General features: G+C 55.8%; 1 protein-coding gene across 2 annotated transcripts in view; it reads right to left on the bottom strand.

Moving 5' to 3' along the window:
• Window positions 1–18,815, bottom strand: part of ALPK1 (alpha kinase 1) — a 66,046-nt gene that overhangs the window by 22,954 nt on the left and 24,277 nt on the right. For both annotated transcript variants that reach the window (XM_036311561.1, XM_036311562.1), the window contains exons 2-3: window positions 14,854–15,025; window positions 11,798–11,952 (exon numbers count right to left, since the gene is read on the bottom strand). In XM_036311561.1, the coding sequence (XP_036167454.1) occupies window positions 11,798–11,952; window positions 14,854–14,977 (279 nt within the window). In that variant the 5' untranslated portion in view covers window positions 14,978–15,025. The remainder of the gene's footprint in view (window positions 1–11,797; window positions 11,953–14,853; window positions 15,026–18,815) is intronic.

The raw sequence follows: 18,815 nt of genomic DNA, 5'->3' as shown, positions 1-18,815 counted from the left end.
TCCCTCTCTCTCTGAATCAGCGGTTCTCAACCTCTGGCCCTTTAAATACAGTTCCTCCTGTTATGACCCAACCATAACATTATTGTCGTTGCTGCTTCATCACTGTCATGTTGCTGCTGTGGTGAATCGTCATGTAAATATCTGATGTGCAGGATGGTCTTAGGCGACCCCTGTGAAAGGGTCGTTCGACCGCCAAAGGGGTCGGACCCACAGGTTGAGAACCGCTGGTCTAAATCAACAAGCAGATCCTCGGGTGAGGATTTGTTAAAAGGACGGAGAAGAAATGGACGGTTTTGTGTCTGTCCAGCTGTCTGGGGGTGGTGGTGGTGGTGGTGGTGGGGACTTCCTCCTCGGGGCGCACAGCAGCCTCAGCCACTTTCTGCAGAACTTCCGGCTCCCACCACTATGATCTCATTTCACTTTATTGTCACTAAAAAGTCCAAGTGAAATAAGGAAACTGGGGCTGAGAGGTTCTGTGACTTTCCAAGTTACAAAGTCAAAAGGGTCAGAGTCAGGAAGGAGCTCAAGTCTCTCTTTCCTCTTTTTGTTATTATTAACTAGAGGTCTGGTGCACAAAATTCGTGCACTGGGGGGGAGGGTGTCCCTCAGCCCAGCCTGTGCCCTCTCCAATCTGGGACCCCTCGAGGGATGTCTGACTGCCCATTTAGGCCCGATCCCACCTAAACAGGCAGTCGGACATCCCTCTCACAATCCAGGACTGCTGGCTTCCAACTGCTCACCTGCCTGCCTGATCGCCCCTAACCACTCGCCTGCCTGCCTGATCGCCCTTAACCACCTCTGCCTAGGCCCCCGCCACTGTGGCTTCATCCAGAATGACGTCTGGAAGGTTGTTCAGCTGTCCGGTCTAATTAGCATATTACACTTTTAGTATTATAGATTTATTATTATTATTATTATCATTATTGTGGTCAAAACAATAGCATTTACCCTCCTGCCCATTGTAAGTGTCCAGGTCAGTGGTGTTGAGTGTAGTCACACGGCTGTGGATCTGAACCAGAACTTTTCATCCGCAAATATAGAATCTAAACTGGCCCCGGCCGGTGTGGCTCAGTGGACAGAGCATCCGCCTGTGGACTGAAGGGCCCCGGGTTTGATTCTGGTCAAGGGCACATGCCAGGGTTGTGGCTCGATCCCCAGTGTGGGGCGTGCAGGAGGCAGCCGATCAGTGAGTCTCTCTCATCATGGATGTTTCTCTCTCTCTCTCCCTCTCCCCTCCTCTCTGAGATCAATAAATATATATTTAAAACAAACAAACCAAAAAACCCCTTTAAACTCGCTAATGGCTCCCTGGTCCCTCTCTCTCCAGCCCCTGGAAACCACCATTTTGCTTCCGTTTCTATGAGTTTGGCTTCCCCAGGTGCCTCATAGGAGCGAAATCTCAGGGTGCTCATCGTTGTGTCGGGATTATTTCACTGAGCGAATTCCCCCAGGGCCCCGCCTGCTGCCGTCTGTGATGGGAGAACGTTCCGTGGTGGGTGGACCACACTGTGTGTCCGCTCCCCTGCGGTGACGTCGGAGCTGCCCCCACTCCTGGCTGCTGTGAGGAGGCACACGGGTGTGCAGGCAGCTCCTGGAGACGCTGCTTCCCTTCCTTGGGGTGAAAACCCAGGTTTCCTGACGTCGGGTGGCTGCTTCAGGCTCAGGGAGATGCGGGGGACGCTCAGCACGGAGCCCGGCTCCTCGCGGGGCGAGCGAATGACAGGGAGCACGAAGGAAAACAGGGGAAAAGGCAACTCCCGCTCCCGCTGCCGTGCGTGACGAAACAGCGAGGAGCAGAGACGCTCCCCTAAGTGAGTGTCGGGGGGGGGTCAATGGGGTAAAAAGGGAATGAAAGTCACGCCGACACCTCGAAGGCTCATCCCAGGAAATGTCTGCACCTGCAGTTTTTAACACCTCGTTCCGTCCACCCCCTCGGAGGAGCCAGTCGCTGGACGCCGAGAACAAGGGCGGAGGCCCCCTTCCCCACGGCCTGGCCCATGGGCCCCGCTCGCCACACCGAGACCAGGCCGCGGACTCCACGGTTCCTCCTGGACACGCCGGGCTCCGAGCGACACTGGACATGCCGGGCTCCGAGCGACACGGCGGCGTCTCTGCCCCGCCCCCCACTCTCCACAGATCCGAGCACAAAAGCCCGAGAGAGGGTGACCCGGCGGACAAAGGCCCTTTGAGCTGCTTGGAAAGGAGCCGTGGGGGCGATGGACGGGGTCCAGGGCCCGTTCTTCCCACTTGCACTAATTAGACATTTTTCTGTCGGCCACTGAGCACCGCTGAGAGGCCAACCCGCTGGATTCGTTTCTAAAGTGTTTACAGAAGTTTGCATCTGTTTGTGTCTCCTCAGGAGGAAATAAGCACTTCAATAGCTTTGTGGGAACTGAAGGGAGCCCTCGGGGCGGCCTGCAGCTGCATAACTCAGCTCCCTCCTGGCGCCCGGCCTGCGAGGAGGAGGAGGAGGAGGAGGAGGAGGAGGAGGAGGAGGAGGAGGAGGAGGAGGAGGAGGAGGAGGAGGAGGCCGCAGGGGGCCGCCAGGCGCCGTCCTGCCCGGCCACACTGGCTTCTCTCCCTCTCTGAGCAGGACACGCAGATTCAGGGGTCCATCCCCGTGGGCTAGCAGCACTCTGAGAAATGAGCCCCACTTCCAAAGCTCCGAGGACAGGGGGTGAATTCTTCAGCAGCAAAGCCGAGTCCAGCCGCGCCCTGGACTGTCCCCGGGCAGCCGGGCCCTCTGACTGCGGCCGGAGCAACGAGAGAGGCCGAGGGTGCGGGGGACCCGGGAGCGGGCCCCACGGAACCCCTTGGTTCTGAGCAGGCAGAGGAACAGGAAGAGGGCCGCACCCCGAAAGGCGGAGGAAGAAAACAACACAAGCCCAGCTCGCCGTCCGCGGGGCAGCCTGGGAAACGCATGCCGCCCGCTCGGAACCTGGCCCGGCTCTGCCTGTGCGGCTCTGAGGCCACAGCCGACCTGCCGTCGAGGGAACGTGATAATATGGCCTTGCCCAGCACGGCGGCTGGGCTGGCGGGGCGTCAGCACGGGCAGCCGGGGGCTGCAGGTTCGATGCCCGGCCGGGCACACACCTAGATGTGGGCTGATTCCCAGTCGGGGCACCTACGGGAGGCAACTGACCTCTCTCTCTCTCTCTCTCTCCCTCCCTCTCTCTCCAATAAAAACATATCCTCGGATGAGGATTAAAAAAACAAAAGGAAGTGTGCCTTTTAGATGGTGGCTCAGTAACAGAAGGTAGTGCGGACCCAGCATCGGGTGTCCAAGATGAAAACAGGCCGGAAGCTGCTCCTGTCTCTCCTCCAGCCGACGGGGAGCCTGCTGGCCGCCGGGCCCCGGTCCTGTCCCTGCTGAGCCATGGGGTTAAATCCACCTTCAGGAGGTGAGGGTGCTGGGCGCCTGCGGCTCAGGCCCACAGACATCACACACACACACACACACACGCACGCACGCACGCACGCACACGCGCGCACACATGTGCACACGCGCGCGCATACATACACACACACGTGCACACAGGCACCACTCCCTCCGCGGTGGAGATTTGGGGTCTAATGGAGTTTGAGGCCCAGGGGAGCTCCAGGGCTGGGAGGCTGAGTCAGGCAGCGAAGGAATTAAACTTCACAATAAGGTTCCTGTTCACAGTGATTGGAAACATGCTAAGGAGCCTTCCGAAGGGCTTTGGCGACCGCGGGACCAGGGGAGGAAGAGTGTGTGTGCCGCGCTCACTGCTGCCCGCATTAGCCCCCCCCTCCTCGCTACGCCAGCCCCGGGCGCCCCAGCCTTGGCTCAGAGCCCGCGGCACTCACACCAGTGACAATGGCCGCTGATCTGGGGTGGGGGGTGGGGGGGTGGGGAGTGGGGGGAGGACCAGGACAGAGCCATCTGGCATTGCCGTTCAGGGGGCCCAGGAAAGGGAAGCTATGGCTGGGGAGGAAACTGGGAGACGGGGTGAGGGTGGAGGGGTGTGTCCCGAGGTGAGGAATCAGCAGAATAAGCAAGTGAGACGTGCCTGACGCCTGCATCGTTATGCACCAGCCGTGACCGTGACTGCTGAGGACCGACTGGGGTCAGCTGGGCTCCTGGTCTGTGCACCTGCTGACCTGGGAGGAGGCGGAGGAGCAGGGAACTGTCCCAGGTGGGGCCCAGGACCTGTTACGTTTCCCTGGTCCCTCCTTCCCGTCCCCAACGCCGCACACAGACTCAGCTCCTTCGGAAAACGGTCATCGTCTCCTCTGTCTCAGGATCTAAAGATGACACTTTGAGCCCAGCCAACGTGGCTCAGTGGGTGAGCGTCGGCCTAGGAACCAGGAGGTCAGGGTTCGATTCCTGGTCGGGGCACAGGCCCGGGTGGTGGGCTCCATCCCAGTGTGGGGCGTGCAGGAGGCAGCTGAGCCATGATTCTCTCTCATCATTGATGCTTCTCTCTCTGTCCCTCTCCCTTCCTCTCTGAAATCAGTAAGTATACATATATGTAAAAATAAAGATAACACTTTGAATCATCTACCCTTGCTCTTTCACCTTCCCTCTCCCAAATCTATTTAAGGAAAGAGAAAGCAATCCCCAAAGAGACACCCCCTCCCCTGGCCTGTGCCCACGGCCCCTCCTCTGCCCTGGAGGTTGCTAAGGCCGTCGCGACTCACGACATCCTTGGTGAAGTCCCTGCTGCATCCCCACTCCCCACTGCGCACCCAGCGGCCACTTACTGACCCTCATCTGACCAACTCCCAAAGCATCTGGGGTGACAGTCACTCCGCCTTTTCCAATCACGTGCCCTGTGGCATTTCCCACCGTCCTGGTAATTCTGAAAACGTGGCATTCAAAACAACTTTCTTTTATTGCTTCACCTCAAAACTGTGTCACTTTACAGTTTTCCAATTCAAGAGAGTCACCTTCACACACGCAGCAGAGATACATGTTTCGTCAGTAAGGGTGAGCCTCGCTTTGACAAAACCTCATTCAGAAAACCAGACGACTCAGCGATGAAGTGTGGACGTCAGAAATGGTTTTGTTGCCACGACAGCGCTCACCCTTCGCTGTCATGTTTAATCCTCACCCAGGATATTTTTCCATTGATTTTTAGAGAGAGTGGAAGAGAGAGGGAAAGAGAGAGAAGCACATTGATTGGTTGCTTCCTGCACCGCCCTGACGGGGATATGCCCGCAACCAAGGCACATGACCTTGACTGGAATCGAACCCGGGACCCTTTAGTCCGCATGCTGATGTGCTATCCAGTGAGCCATACTGGCCAGGGCCATGTTCTTTTTTTATTTATTTCTCCTCATCCAAGGACATGTTTATTGATTTGAGAGAGGGAGGAAGCAGGGAGAGAGAGAGAAAGAGAGAGAGAGAGAGAGAGAGAGAGAGAGAGAGAGAGAGAGAGAGACATCGACTGGGGATTGAACCCACAACCTATGTGTCCTGACCAGGAATCAAACCCGCAACCATTTGGTGTAGGGATGACGCTCCAACGCTGACCCACCAGCCAGGCTCTCTGCCATGTTATTAACGAACGAGCTTTCCAACACCCCCCCCCCCACCCCTGCCCCGTCCATCTGCAGCCCGGCTATGGCTCCGAGACCGGGCGTCTCTCACCCTCATCCAGGCCGAGGCAGAGGGAGCGTCCGATGGCCGGACTCACACGGCTCCTCGAGCTGTGGGGACGGGACTCTGTCACCGCTGATCCCATTTCACCAGCTGAGACGGTCACACGGCCACGCCTGGGCGGCCAGAGGAAAGCTGGAGCACCAGCCACAGGTCAGGTGGACTACCAATGGGCGGCCTCCAGCGAGCAGGCCTTCGGCCAGGGGGCCCAGCTCTCCGTGCTGGGAGCGGGTCCCGGGCATGAGCAGGACTCCTGGTTCTCTGAGTTGATGTCAGAGCTCAAACTCAAATGCCTGGCACTTGCCGACAGTAAAGCTTTGCTGAGTGAAGGAAGGCATATCATTTGCCTTCACTTTGCTTTCTGTCTCCTGACAGAAAAGACCTAAGTGATTGATTAAAACCCCAAAGCTGCCCGGCCGGCATGGCTCAGTGGTTGAGCGTCGACCTATGAGCCAGGAGGTCACGGTTCGATTCCCAGTCAGGGCACAGGCCTGGGTGGAGGTCTCCATCCCCAGTGCGGGGCGTGCAGGGGGCAGCCGACCCATGATTCTCTCTCATCATTGATGTTTCTCCCTCCCTCTCCCTTCCTCTCTGAAATCAATAGAAATATAATTTTAGAAAAGCTTTATTTTCATATTCTCGTCTCACTGTGCAGAAATGGTTCTTTCCAGAAATGTGAACGTTACTGGAAACAAAGGTGGCGTCCAGAGCCGGCCTGTCCCCGATCCTCGCGCCCAGGCGTGTCCCCGCTGCCGTGCCCGCCATCACAGAAGAAAATGCCGTCGGTGCTTTAGAGAAGCCCAGCACGGCTCCTGCCGAGCCATGTCTCTCGGGCCTCGCTGTTCTCCCAGGCGCCCAGCGCCCTGCCCGGCACTTGAAACCCTGGCCCCGCGTTTCATCTCTCCCCTCGGAGGGTAAACATTGTGCCGAGTGAAAGGGGCTGAAGGAGGGCTCACTTTCCCTTGAAATCTCATGCTTCATGTGAGAGGGAGCAAATCCGTGCTCCGACCAGAGCGGATAATACCGCGGGTCAGCGTGTCAGGCGGGCGACAATCACCGCGCACACAAAGGCGGCCCCTCCTCCTCCCCCGGCACAAAGGGCCTGGGACACACATCACCCACGAAGACGAAACAGCACTTCAAAGCCTGCGGGGCGATCGGACCGCCGTCCCCCTGGAGGGACCGGGAGGGGGGTGCCCGAGCTGGGGGACACTGGCGTGAGGTAGGACTGAGGTCCCCGCAGCCCGCAGCCCTGGGAAGCGCCTGGCCTCCCCGGGCAGCTGATGTGTCCACAGATGTTTTAGCAACAAGCAGTGGCAACACCTCGGGAGGGTCCCGCCCACAGGGGAGAGGGCACAGCTCCAGATGCACTGTCCGCTGTGCCAGCCACACTCACGAAGCCATGCGCTGCCTGCTGTGCCAGCTCTCCAGTCCCACTCGCCCTGTTTCAAGTGCGTCTGAGCCACACTAGCTGGGCAGCCAGGCCCCACCAGACCAGCTTCCTTCAGGCCGGCCGCCTCCAGCAGCTCCCGGGGCCCCAGGGAGACCCGGGGGGACCGAGAGGGGCTGCGAGTCCCGCCCCTCAGTGGTCTGACCCCGGGCGGGTCAGCTCCCTGCAGCCAGCGTCCTCGTTGTTACAATGAGAGGAGGAGGAGGTGGGTCACCGGAGGCTGCTCTGAGGATTAAATGAGACACTTGTGCACGTTGCAGACCGCACAGGGATGTAGGAATGACAGTCACTCCCCACGCCTCATGGCCACTGACGCGGGCAAGGCGTTCAACCCTCTCCCCGCACCCTCCCAGCCACCCTCCTCCCTTGGCTGCAGCCCCCGGTCGGCTTAGCCCAGGGGCCTGTGTGTCTGGTTTTGGTGGGTGGGTGGGTGGGACGGTGGGGATTTGCTGCTCTGGGGATTTACTCACAGAGAGGCTGTGACGTAGCTCAGGGTCTTTCCTGGGTTTTTGTTTTGAAGGCAAAGACAGTGTGTAAGTTTTGGGAATATATCCTTAAAAAAACCCCAAAACACCCACCAGAAAGAATGTATGCACCCTTGTGTTCATAGCAGCACAATTTACACTAGCTGAGATCTGGACACAGCCCAAGTGCCCATCAGTAGATGAGTGAATAAAAAATCTGTGGTACAGCTACACCATGGACGACTATGCAGCCGTAAAAAAAGAAGGATCGCTTACCCTTTGGGGCAGCATGGAGAGACCTGGAGAGCATTATGCTGAGAGAAATAAGCCAGCCAGAGACCGACAAGTATCACATGACCTCACTCACATGTGGAATCTAAAGAACAAAACGAATTGACCAACAAAATAAGACCTGAAGCAGGGAGGCATGGACCAGACTGACATGCCTCCATGTGGGGTTGGGGGGATGAGAAGAGATAAACCGAAGAACTTATATACTTACTAGAGGCCCGGTGCAGGAAATTCGTGCACGGGTGGGGTCCCTAGGCCTGGCTGGTGATCAGGGCTGATCTGTGGGGCAACCCTGGGGGTACCGGGGGCTCCCACTGGCACCCACTTTGGCTGGCCTGGGGCCTGCATGCTGGGAGCAGCTCCTGTGTTGAGTGTCCGCCCCCTGGTGGTCAGTGCGCATCATAGTGACCGGTGGTTCTGCCGGTTGTTCCACCGTTGGGTCAATTTGCATATTAGGTTTTTATCATATAGGACAGGCACAGCCCATGGACATGGGCCATAACGTGGGGAAGACCTGGTAGGGGGCGGGTAGGGACTGGGAGGTGGGGGTTAACAGGAGGAAAATGGGAGACATCTGTAATTCTATCAACAATAAAAAGGACATTAAAAAAAGACAATGTCTATACATTTATTTGCCTGTGAAATAAAAAGTTTAGGGTATTGTCATTGCTTGTAATCCCTGGTCTCCAGACATATTTTATTTGAGAAACAAATGCATAGAAGCACACACAGTCTCTCCCTTGACACTCATCCGAGACAATGTGGGTGGAGGCAGCAGGGCCATCAGCTCCCGGTCGGTCCGTGAGCTCGGGACTAAGCATGTCAGCGATGTTGGTGAGATGCTCCCTCCTTGGCCTCATCCTAAGGAGATAGGCCTGGGTCTGGGAGGGGCCTGCCAGGGTCAGTAGCTCAGACGGCACATCACCCTGATGACAGGTGGGGAGTGTGCTCACAGGGGGGAGGCAGAAGTGAGCCCACAGTTATGCGTACACGAAACGCAGAGTTTACTTTGTATTATTATTATTTTATGTACTAGAGGCCCAGTGCGTGAAATTCATGCACTGCGGGGAGGGAGGGTGTCCCTCAGCCCAGCCTGCACCCTCTCCAATCTGGGATCCCTTGGGGGATGTCCGACTGGTGGTGTAGGCCCAATCCCACAGGGCCTAAACCGGCAGTCGGACATTCTTCTCACAATCCGGGACTGCTGGCTCCCAACCTCTCACCTGCCTGCCTACCTGATTGCCCCTAACTGCTTCTGCCTGCCAGCCTGATAACCTCCTAACCACTCCCCTGACAACTTGATCAACACCTAACTGCTCCCCTGCCGGCCCAATCGCCCCCAACTGCCCTCCCCTGCTGGCCCAATTGCCCCTAACTGCCCTCCCCTGCTGGCCCAATCGCCCCTAACTGCCCTCCCCTGCTGGCCTAATCGCCCATAACTGCCCTCCCCTGCAGGCCTGGTTGCCCCTAACTGCCCTCCCCTGCAGGCCTGGTTGCCCCCAACTGCCCTCCCCTGCCAGACATCTTGTGGCAGCCATTTGTGTGAGGGTGTGACTGTCAATTTGCATATCACATCTTTATTATATAGGACTAGAGGCCCAGTGCATGAAATTCATGCATGGGTGCAGTCCCTATGCCTGGCCAGCGATTGTAGTGTGAGCATCTGGTGTGGAAGTGCAGGTCCCAGTTAACCTCTGGGTCCTGGGTAGCACCTGGGTCCCCAAGCCCCTGTGCCCCCCCCTCTGCCTGAGTGATTGGGCCCCTGCCAGGCTCCCTTAGCACCTGGGAGCCAGCAGAGTTCCCTGTCCTCGGCCACCACAGCTGGTCACCATCTGGGGGGCGATCGGTGGGGCTATTTGGCCCCACTCTCACCCGCCTTGGCCTGGCGCTGCCTGCTCACCTGCTCCACCATCCTGCCGCAGTCCCGCTCTGGTCAGGGCCCATTGGGGCTGGCAGTGCCTCCACTGCCACCCGCTGCCAGCACCACATCCCTGATGCCTGCCATGTTCCACGCCCCCCTGCCTAGTGGTCAGCGCACATTATAATTAGTGGTTCAACTCCTGGTTGAACTCTCAGTCGAAGGGACAATTTGCATATTAGGCTTTTATTATATAGAATTATTTTCCATACAAACAACTGCAAACCTACGTTTGCCATCCCCCCCATATTTAAGCTCTCCAACTTTTATTTATTTATTTATAATATACTAGGGCAGTGGTCGGCAAACTGTGGCTTGCAAGCCACATGCGGCTCTTTGGCCCCTTGAGTGTGGCCATGAAGTTTCAATCGCACTGTACGTGCGCACCCGCACGTGGTATTTTGTGGAAGAGCCACACTCAAGGGGCCACAGTTTGCCGACCACTGTACTAGGGGCCCGGTGCATGAAATTTGTGCACTTGCGGGGGGGTCCCTCAGCCCAGCCTGCCCCCCCTCACATACTGGAAGCCCTCAGGGGATGTCCTACTGACGGCTTAGGCCCGCGCCCTGCTCCCCTTGGGGAGCTGGCCTAAGCCGCAGCCTTTGTGGGAGGCGACCGGGCTGATCAGGGGAAGGCACCAGCCTCATCACCCCGCTGCTGCAGCCACTGCCAGTCACTGCAGCCACCAAGGTGTTTTCATCAACACGGACTCCAGTCCCTTCACCATGAAAAAATGACAACTTTCTTTAGGCATTTTCAAGATGTGTCTTTCATAGAATATGACATTTCTTTATTATTTTTTTTTTTATCCTCACCTGAGGATATGTTTCCATTGATTTTTAGAGAACGTGGAAGAGAAAGGGAAAGACAGAGAGAAACATCAAAGTGAGAGGAACACTTTGATTGGTTGCTGCCTGCATGAGCCCTGACCTGGGCCCCGGCCAGGGAAGAGCCTGCAACCTAGGTACATGCCCTTGGTTAGAACTGAACCCAGACCCTGCGGTCGGCAGGCCGAGGCATTATCCACTGAGTCAAACCGGCTAGGGCAGGATATGACATTTCTTAGCCCTCCAGCAGCGGACCTTCATTTTTTTCCCCAGGAGTGTGGTGAAAAACCCTAGATCACCTTATTGGATTCTTATTACCCAAGTTACAAAGAATAGTACCAGTGGCATACAGGGAGCTTAGCCAATGAGCGGTCAGAAAAGGTGTTTCCTCTGTAGTTCACTCCAATCGCAGGCTCCGCCCCTGCCCCTCTGATCATGGCTCCACCCCTGCCCAGGCCTGAGGCCTCTGGCTGAGGACTCTGGCCTGAACAGGGGACCCCCAGCCCCCTCCAATCACCTGCTCCACCCTTGCCCACCCTTCCTCCCTCGCCACCTGCCTGGCCAACAGGCCTGGACACTTCAGTGGCGGGACTGAGGGGACTGGGCGCTGCCATCTTGTGGCTATGGGCGTGGCCATCTCTGTGATGGAGTGACAACTAATTTGCATATTACTCTTTTATTGGATAGGATTTTTATTGATTTCGGAGAGGAAGGGAAAGGGGGAGAGAGATAGAAACATAAATGATGAGAGATGATGATTGATCGGCTGCCTCCTGCACGCCCCACACTGGGGATCGAGCCCACAACCCAGGCCTGTGCCCTGACCGGGAATTGAACCGTGACCCCCTGGTTCCTAGGTTGATGCTCAACCACTGCGCTAAACCGGCCGGGCATTTCAGGGCCCTGACTTTTAGTAAGTAGCATTTCAAAACAAGAATGCAACATGGCATGGTGCAGTCAAAACCGCAGCTCTGGCCGGCAGACAGGTGAGCATTTCAGGACACAGGTGTCTGCATAGCCCCACTGTGCACCCTCCTCCCCTCGCTCAGCCTGGTTTGTAGGTGCCTGGTCTCAAGATGCTTTTCTAAAAGCTGTTCCCTCCCATTCTTCAGCTGGCCAAGGGGGACACAGGGAGAGGCTGTCTTAGGCCTGAGAGAAACTCAATCGATGGCAGTGCATAGGGCGACACGCCTGGTGGGTCGGGGAGCAGGTGGGGCGTCCTACCAGTAGCTGCTGCAGCCCGGCGCCCACCAGGTCCTGCAGGTTGGCTTTGTCCTCGGGGCCCGCGGCCGGCTTGTACTGCCACTTCTCAGGCACGAAGGGCCACGCCATGTTCTTGGCCTCCTGGAGGAGGGTCCGCAGCTCGCCGGGGAGTGCAGCTGGAAAGGTCAGAGTTCAGGTGAGGAATGGCTCTCAGAGGAAGGCGGTGGGCCCCCGGGTTGTGATGAAGTGCCTCAGTGGCAGAGACACTGCCCCAGGCCCCCCCGGAATAACAGCGAGGGGCTACCTGCCCCTCCGGGCAGACGGGGCAGTGGGGCATGGAAAGGTTCAGGGGGACGCGAAGAACTTCCGCGAGCAGCTCTGCGTGAAGTCAGACAGGATGCAGGAGACACAGGCTCCCTGTAACGTGAGAAAGAGACTGTCCGGGGTGCACCTGGGGCCGCGGCTGCAGCTGCAGACACCACCTGGGCCCCTCTGCTCCCACCCCTCCCTCACCCACACTTTCACTGCGATGGGACTCGAATGCAGAAAAGAACATGGAAAACCCAAGTGGAGTGTGAAATGGTATCAGTCTTCTGTGAAATGTCCTTGCCTCATGGAGCAGATCTATTTAATCTCTTTTTAAAGACATATATATTTTTATTGATTTTAGAGAGGAAGGGAGAGGGAGAGAGAGATAGAAACACCAATGATGAGAGAGAATCATGGATCGGCAGCCTCTTGCACGCCCCACACTGGGGATCGAGCCCACAACCTGGGGGCATGTGCCCTTGACCGGACTAGAACCCAGGACCCTTCAGTCTGCAGGCCAACGCTCTATCCACTGAGCCAAACTGGCCAGGGCTAGTTAATCTCTTGGTGGCCACCACACCTAACTAGCACACCCATCCACATCTTCTGTCCAAGCGCAGCGAACTCAGAAAGCTCTGGAAATTTGAAGGTTTTCCGTACATTTGATGCCCAAAGCAGCTTGAAGTGATGAGACGCTAATTGCAGTTGCGTTTATTCTACAGAGTGAGCTCAGTCAACAATTTTGCTGCAAAAATGTTCCCGCTTGACTCTGGTCGCCACCCAGTTCCTGCTGGTGTGTGGCGTCCAGAGGCCACATGCCATTCAGTGCCCCCCGGACATCTGGGAGCCTCTGGATTCTGGAGCCCATGTGTCACCAGTCTGCCTCTCCAGGTGTGAGCTGTGCAGACACCGCAGACGCAGCATCCCTCCAACAGAGCTTGTTGCCTTCCCTCCAGCTGTGTCTCTCTTCTGTCCTCTGCTCCCACACTCACCGAGTCCCCAGATCGGACACCAGGAGTCAGTCTGGACTTCATGCTCTCTCTTCTCTCTGAATCTAAATGGGTATCAAATCCTGTGGATTCTGAAACCCATTTCCCTCTTCACTAGGAGTAATTCCCATCGCATTCACTGCCCCCAGTCTTGCCCACCCATCCCATCTTCTGCCTTGGTTGATCCTAGTTTTTTGAAGCACAGGTGGCTGGGCATGGGCCTGCACTGAGTTCTTTAATGGTTTTCACACCTGCTGGCCCTGTTTTGCTTGCTCTCTCTGAACCCCACTGAGGTCAAGCTCAGCCCACCAACAGCATTCAAGGCAAACATGTCACTTCCTGTCAGCCCCCCTGCCTCCTGTGACCTGAGGTGCCCTCCTGAGCACCCACAGATCTCCAGGCCACGCCCCTCTCAGCACACATCCCACAGAAATTAGTGAGAACATCAAAGACATGAAAAGGGACCCCAGTCAGAAATTGAGCATACGCTAACTAAAATGAAGAATAATTTACAGGGAATCCACAGTAGAGTAGAGGATGCTGAGAATCAAATCAACAATTTGGAATATGAGGAAGCAAAAAACATCCAATCAGAAGAGCAAAAAGAAAAAAGAATCCAAAAATATGAAGATAGTGTAAGGAGCCTCTGGGACAATTTCAAGCACACCAACATTCGAATCATGGGGGTGCCAGAAGGGGAAGATAGAGCAAAATATTGAAAACCTATTTGAAGAAATAATGACAGAAAACTTTCCCTACCTGGTGAAAGAAATAGACGTACAAGTCCAGGAAGCGCAGAGAACCCCAAACAAAAGGAATCCAAAGAGGACCACGCCAAGACACATCATAATTAAAATGCCAAAGGTTAACGATGAAGAGAGACTCTTAAAAGCAGCAAGAGAAAAGCAGTCAGTTACCTACAAGGGAGTACCCATACGACTGTCAGCTGATTTCTCAACAGAAACTTTGCAGGCCAGAAGAGACTGGCAAGAAATATTTAAAGTGATGAATCCCAAGGACATAAAACCAAGATTACTCTACCCAGCAAAGCTCTCATTCAGAATTGAAGGTCAGATAAAGAGCTTCACAAACAAGAAAAAGCTAAAGGAGTTCATCACCACCAAACCAGTATTACATGAAATGCTGAAGGGTATTCTTGAGGAAGAAAAGGAGGAGGAATAAAACAGAACCAGAGGCATGGAAACATGGAACAGACTGACCAATCTCAGAGGGAAGGGGGGGGGGGAGAGATTTACCAAAGAACTTAAATGCATCACCTGTGGACACAGACAATAGGGTGGTGAAGACCTGGGAGGTGGCATGAACCGGGGGGAGGGAGGCATTGGGGGAAAATGGGGGGCATCTGTAATACTCTCAACAATAAGGATTTTCAAAAACAGAAAGAAATGTATTGATGACCAAGACAAGGGAGATCGGACTGATGCGGTGACACGTTTACGGAAAGCAGAGACGCCTGTGGAAACGGGTGAGGCACAAAGGCCCGTGTGAGAGAAAGTACGTGCCAGCATTGAGAAGTGGCCTTCGTTTTTTCATAATTGAAACGTGCAGGCACCAGCCCACTCGGAGCCTTTGTTCCCCTGGAACCTCCCTGTGTCTTGAGGCCTCCTGTTTACTGAAGCCGAAAACGAGAACTGACAGTGATTCACGACGACAGAGTGGCCGTCCCCCTGCCCTCGCAGCCCCCCCCATTCCTGCCCCAGATCCGCTGTCCTGGGTCATCTGCCTGCCTGGGGAGAGACGGGGGCCAGGGGACCTCACCTCCGTGCGGCGGGTCCTTGTCCCTGCGCTGTTCCCGCGCAGGTGCGCCCGGAGCCGCTGCCAGCTGCTGCAGCAGGTGCAGGCACTCCTGCAGGTGTGCGGCCACAGCGCCTGGGCTGTCCATGACCCTCCCTCACGCGGGTGCACGTCCCTGGTCCACGGGCTCAGCCACCTAGGAGAAGACATCCATTCTCAGTAAATGAGCCCTTCGAGGTGATTCGCTGAGCATCCATGACCTACAAGACTCGAGGAGACCAGGAAGATGCAGACAGCCTGGGGGCTCTATGGGGTCTCTGCGAATTCCCTGCAGGGCCCGGTCCAGGTGGCAGCCCCTCTGGGCAGGTCCCGGAGACACCCCCCCACCCCCCAGGGATGTTGGTGGAGCCACAGGGAGCCTGCAGAGTAACGCACCTCTGATGACGTGGCTTCCAAACCCCTCCGGTCCGCCCGTGGGTCCCGGGGACACCGCTGCCCGCCCCTGCAGAGTCCCCAGGAAACTTCTGACTGATGTGCCTGCTACTCAGACACAAGCCCACAGGAACCCACTGCTGATTCTGCGCATGTGTCCTTTGTGGCATTTGGAGTAAGATAGGCAATGACAGCCCTGGCCGGTGTCGCTCAATGGATAGAGCGATGGCAATCAAGCAGGTCAGGGGGTGACCAGGCTGGCAGGCAGAAGTGGTTGGGGCAATCAGGCAGGCAGGCAGGTGAGCAGTTGGGAGCCAGCAGTCCCGGATTGTGAGAGGGATGTCCCACTGCCGGTTTAGGCCTGATCCTGAGGGGTCCCAGATTGGAGAGGGTGCAGGCTGCGCTGAGGGACACCCCACCTCCTGTGCACAAATTTCATGCACTGGGCCTCTAGTTTAAAAATAAACCTCAACAGGTCCTTTCTAAACAAATTGCTAAAATAGTGCTTTAGAGAAGAGGAAAGCGATCACAGACGAATGGCTTCAAGGGGAAACAAAAAGGATGCCACTGGCTAAATCTAAGCATGCACTGTATAAAGCTGTAACTGTCTTGTGGGAAAAATAAGAAAGAAAAAATATACACAAACACCAACAGAATCCACGTCAGGAGGAGAGAGACGGGCAGTATGGTGTTCTCAGATCTTTGAGTTGGTTAGGAGGAGGGGAAACATTAACTTTGGATGGTGACAAAAATGTTAAGCTAATCCCTAAAAAATTATAATAAGACATATAACTTTAAACTAGTAGAAGGGGAAAAAATGAAGAAAATTTCAAGAGAAGGCAATAAAAAAAATTAAGAAGTACTCTCCTAGGTCACTTGCAGGCCCAAGAAGTCATCATCATGGAAATTAGAAGCTATTCTAATGGAATGGCAACTGCTGTGTATCGGAACATGTGGAGCCCCGGCAGGTTTGTCTCAGTGGGTAGAGCATAGGCCCGTGAACTGAAGGGTCCCGGGTTCGATTCCAGTCAAGGGCATGTGCCTCGGTTTCAGGCTCAATCCACATCCCGGGCATGTGCAGGAGGCAACCGACCAATGTGTCCCTCTCGCATTGGTGTTTCTCTCTCTGTGTCTCTCCCCGTCTCTTCCACTCTCTCTAAAAATCAATGGGAAGAATATCTTTGGGTGAGGATTACCAAAAACAACATAAAAAGGAAAAACACGTTGAGTTCAGTCAAGTGAGACATGAAGTAGGAAGAGTCAGAGCGGATTCGCGGAGGGAGACAGAGGGACGCGGGTGAGCACAGGGGCACGGGAGATGGTGTGCGGACCTTTCCTTAAGTTCATGGTTCCCTCTGTGGGCATCCATCATGTTCTGTGCACAGTACACCTATTTCATACTTGTTTGATGTCTGTTAGACTTTATTTTTTTAAATATATTTTTATTGATTTCAGAGAAGAAGAGAGAGATAGAAACATCAACAAAGAGAGAGAATCACTGATCCCCTGCCTCCTGCACGTCCCCTAATGGGGATGGAGCCTGCAACCCCGGCATCTGCCCTGACCATGAATCAAACCGTGACCTCCTGGTTCATAGGTCGAAGCTCAACCACTGAGCCACGCTGGCCGAGCTCTATTCGACTTTTAATGAAAAATTAAAAAGAATAAAATGGAAACTGGGTCTCCGAGTGTGGCTGAATTATAAACATGGACCTCTGCCCTCAGGGCTGTGGCCCCCTATCCCATGGCAGGGGCCAGGCAGGGGCCTCCCGGGTCAGACGGAAATTGCCGGGGACAGACGCGAGGACGGGAAATCAGGTGGGGACAGACTCCGGGAGCAGGTCCTCTCTGTGTTGAGAGCCCGGGATGAGCACACGTGGTCCTAACAGCGAGGAGGCCGGCATGGGAGCCATCAGTGTAACCATCGCTTGGCTGCCAAGAAACCCAGTTTACTTTCTCAGTCCATTTACAAAGAACAGGAGAGCGTGTGCGTGATAATCAGGACTTTGGGAAAGGCTGCAGGGGACCCGCAGTTCTTGCCCGAGCGCACAGCTGGGTAACTCAGGACGGAGGCCCCGCCCGGCCCTGCCTGTGGCCGTTTGTCACACCTGCGGGTGCAGGAAGGCAGGGGGGTTCCGGGTCACGGCGGGGCACCTGCCGCCTCAGGGAGACGGAGGAGGAAGAAGAAAAGGCCGCCGTCGCGGGCCCTCTCGCCGGCTCTGGTTACCTCTCCATCAGCGCGGTGACACCTGCGAACATTAGCCTGGCCCCGGCTGCCAGGGCGACACCGGGGGTCAAGGTGAGCCGGGCCTGCCATCTGGTCCCCCTCGAGGCTCCGGGCGCCTCTCCGGGAGGTAGTCTCCGTGTCTCTGACCCCAAAGGAGAGGCGGCCTCCCACTCAGACAGCTGCCCGCACGTGGCCCCGAGTCCAGGGCTGCCCTCAGCCACGGAGCAGCCGGAGCAGAACAGGCCTCGCAGACGTGGGAGGCCCATCGGAAAGGCCTGCTCTGGAGGCAGGGGGCCCCGACCCAGGTGGAGAGGGGGAGCCGGGAGGCGGGACGGGGAGGCGGGATGGGGAGGTGGGACAGGGAGGGGTGAGAACTCGGGTCTGAGGTCCCTCAGACGCACTCTGCTTCCTACTAAACAGAGGCCTGCGTCCGGAGGAAGACACAGCGGGAGGGCTTTGCTGGAAGAGGAACTGTCCATCTTTAAGGAACAGCCTGGCTGGTGTGGCTCAGTGAACAGAGCGTCAGCCTGCGGACGGAAGGGTCCCGGGTTCGATTCCCATCAGGGCACGTGCCTGGGTTGCAGGCTTGATCCCCAGTGTGGGGCGTGCAGGAGGCAGCCGACCCAATTCTCTCCCATCATCGATGTTTCTCTCTCTCCTTCTTTCTTCCTCTCTGAAATCAATAAAAATATTTTTTAAAGTTTTTTTTTAAAAAGAAAGAAGCAGAGAGCCCTCGCCTGCTGACGAAGGGGAAGCTGGTTCCCAGTGAGGATGCAGACCCGCCGCCCGCCGTGACAGGTGCGGGTGGAGGTGTGCGGGGCCCCTGCAGCGGGAAATCGCCAGGGCAGGGACACGTCACATGATTCTCACGAGGCCAGCGATGTGGGGATTAAAGTTAATTTCACAACAAAACCCTTTCCAATCTGTGTTAGTTATACTCCCAAGGCTGGGAGAGTGACTTTGTAGAGCCGTCTGGGTTTTTGACCCACCTGTCTTGGAGAAAGGTGAGGGGTGAGGGGGCTCCAAAATCATAGGAGAAGAGAAATGGTCTTGAAATGAAAGCTGCTGTTTCACCGTCAAAGTCATCAGAGGTGACAGGTTCACTCATGCCCTTGCCCTCAGGCTCCCTGGCTGCGATTTGGGATTTGGGTTCTGTTCCCCGCTGGCCTTGGGCCAACCAGATCCCGGTGTCCTCGTGGGGGGAGAGAAAGGGAGATGAATGGTTCCAACCTCAGAGTAATTTTCCTTTGATTTTTACAGAGAGTAAAAGAGAGAGGGAAATTTAGAGAGAAAGATTGATGTGAGAGAAACACATCAACTGGTTGCT

Source organism: Myotis myotis, unplaced genomic scaffold, assembly GCF_014108235.1.
Source record: "Myotis myotis isolate mMyoMyo1 unplaced genomic scaffold, mMyoMyo1.p scaffold_m19_p_56, whole genome shotgun sequence".
Classification (NCBI taxonomy): domain Eukaryota; kingdom Metazoa; phylum Chordata; class Mammalia; order Chiroptera; family Vespertilionidae; genus Myotis; species Myotis myotis.
The sequence above is the reverse complement of the archived record's forward strand: the minus strand, read 5'-3'. Positions and strand labels throughout refer to the sequence as shown.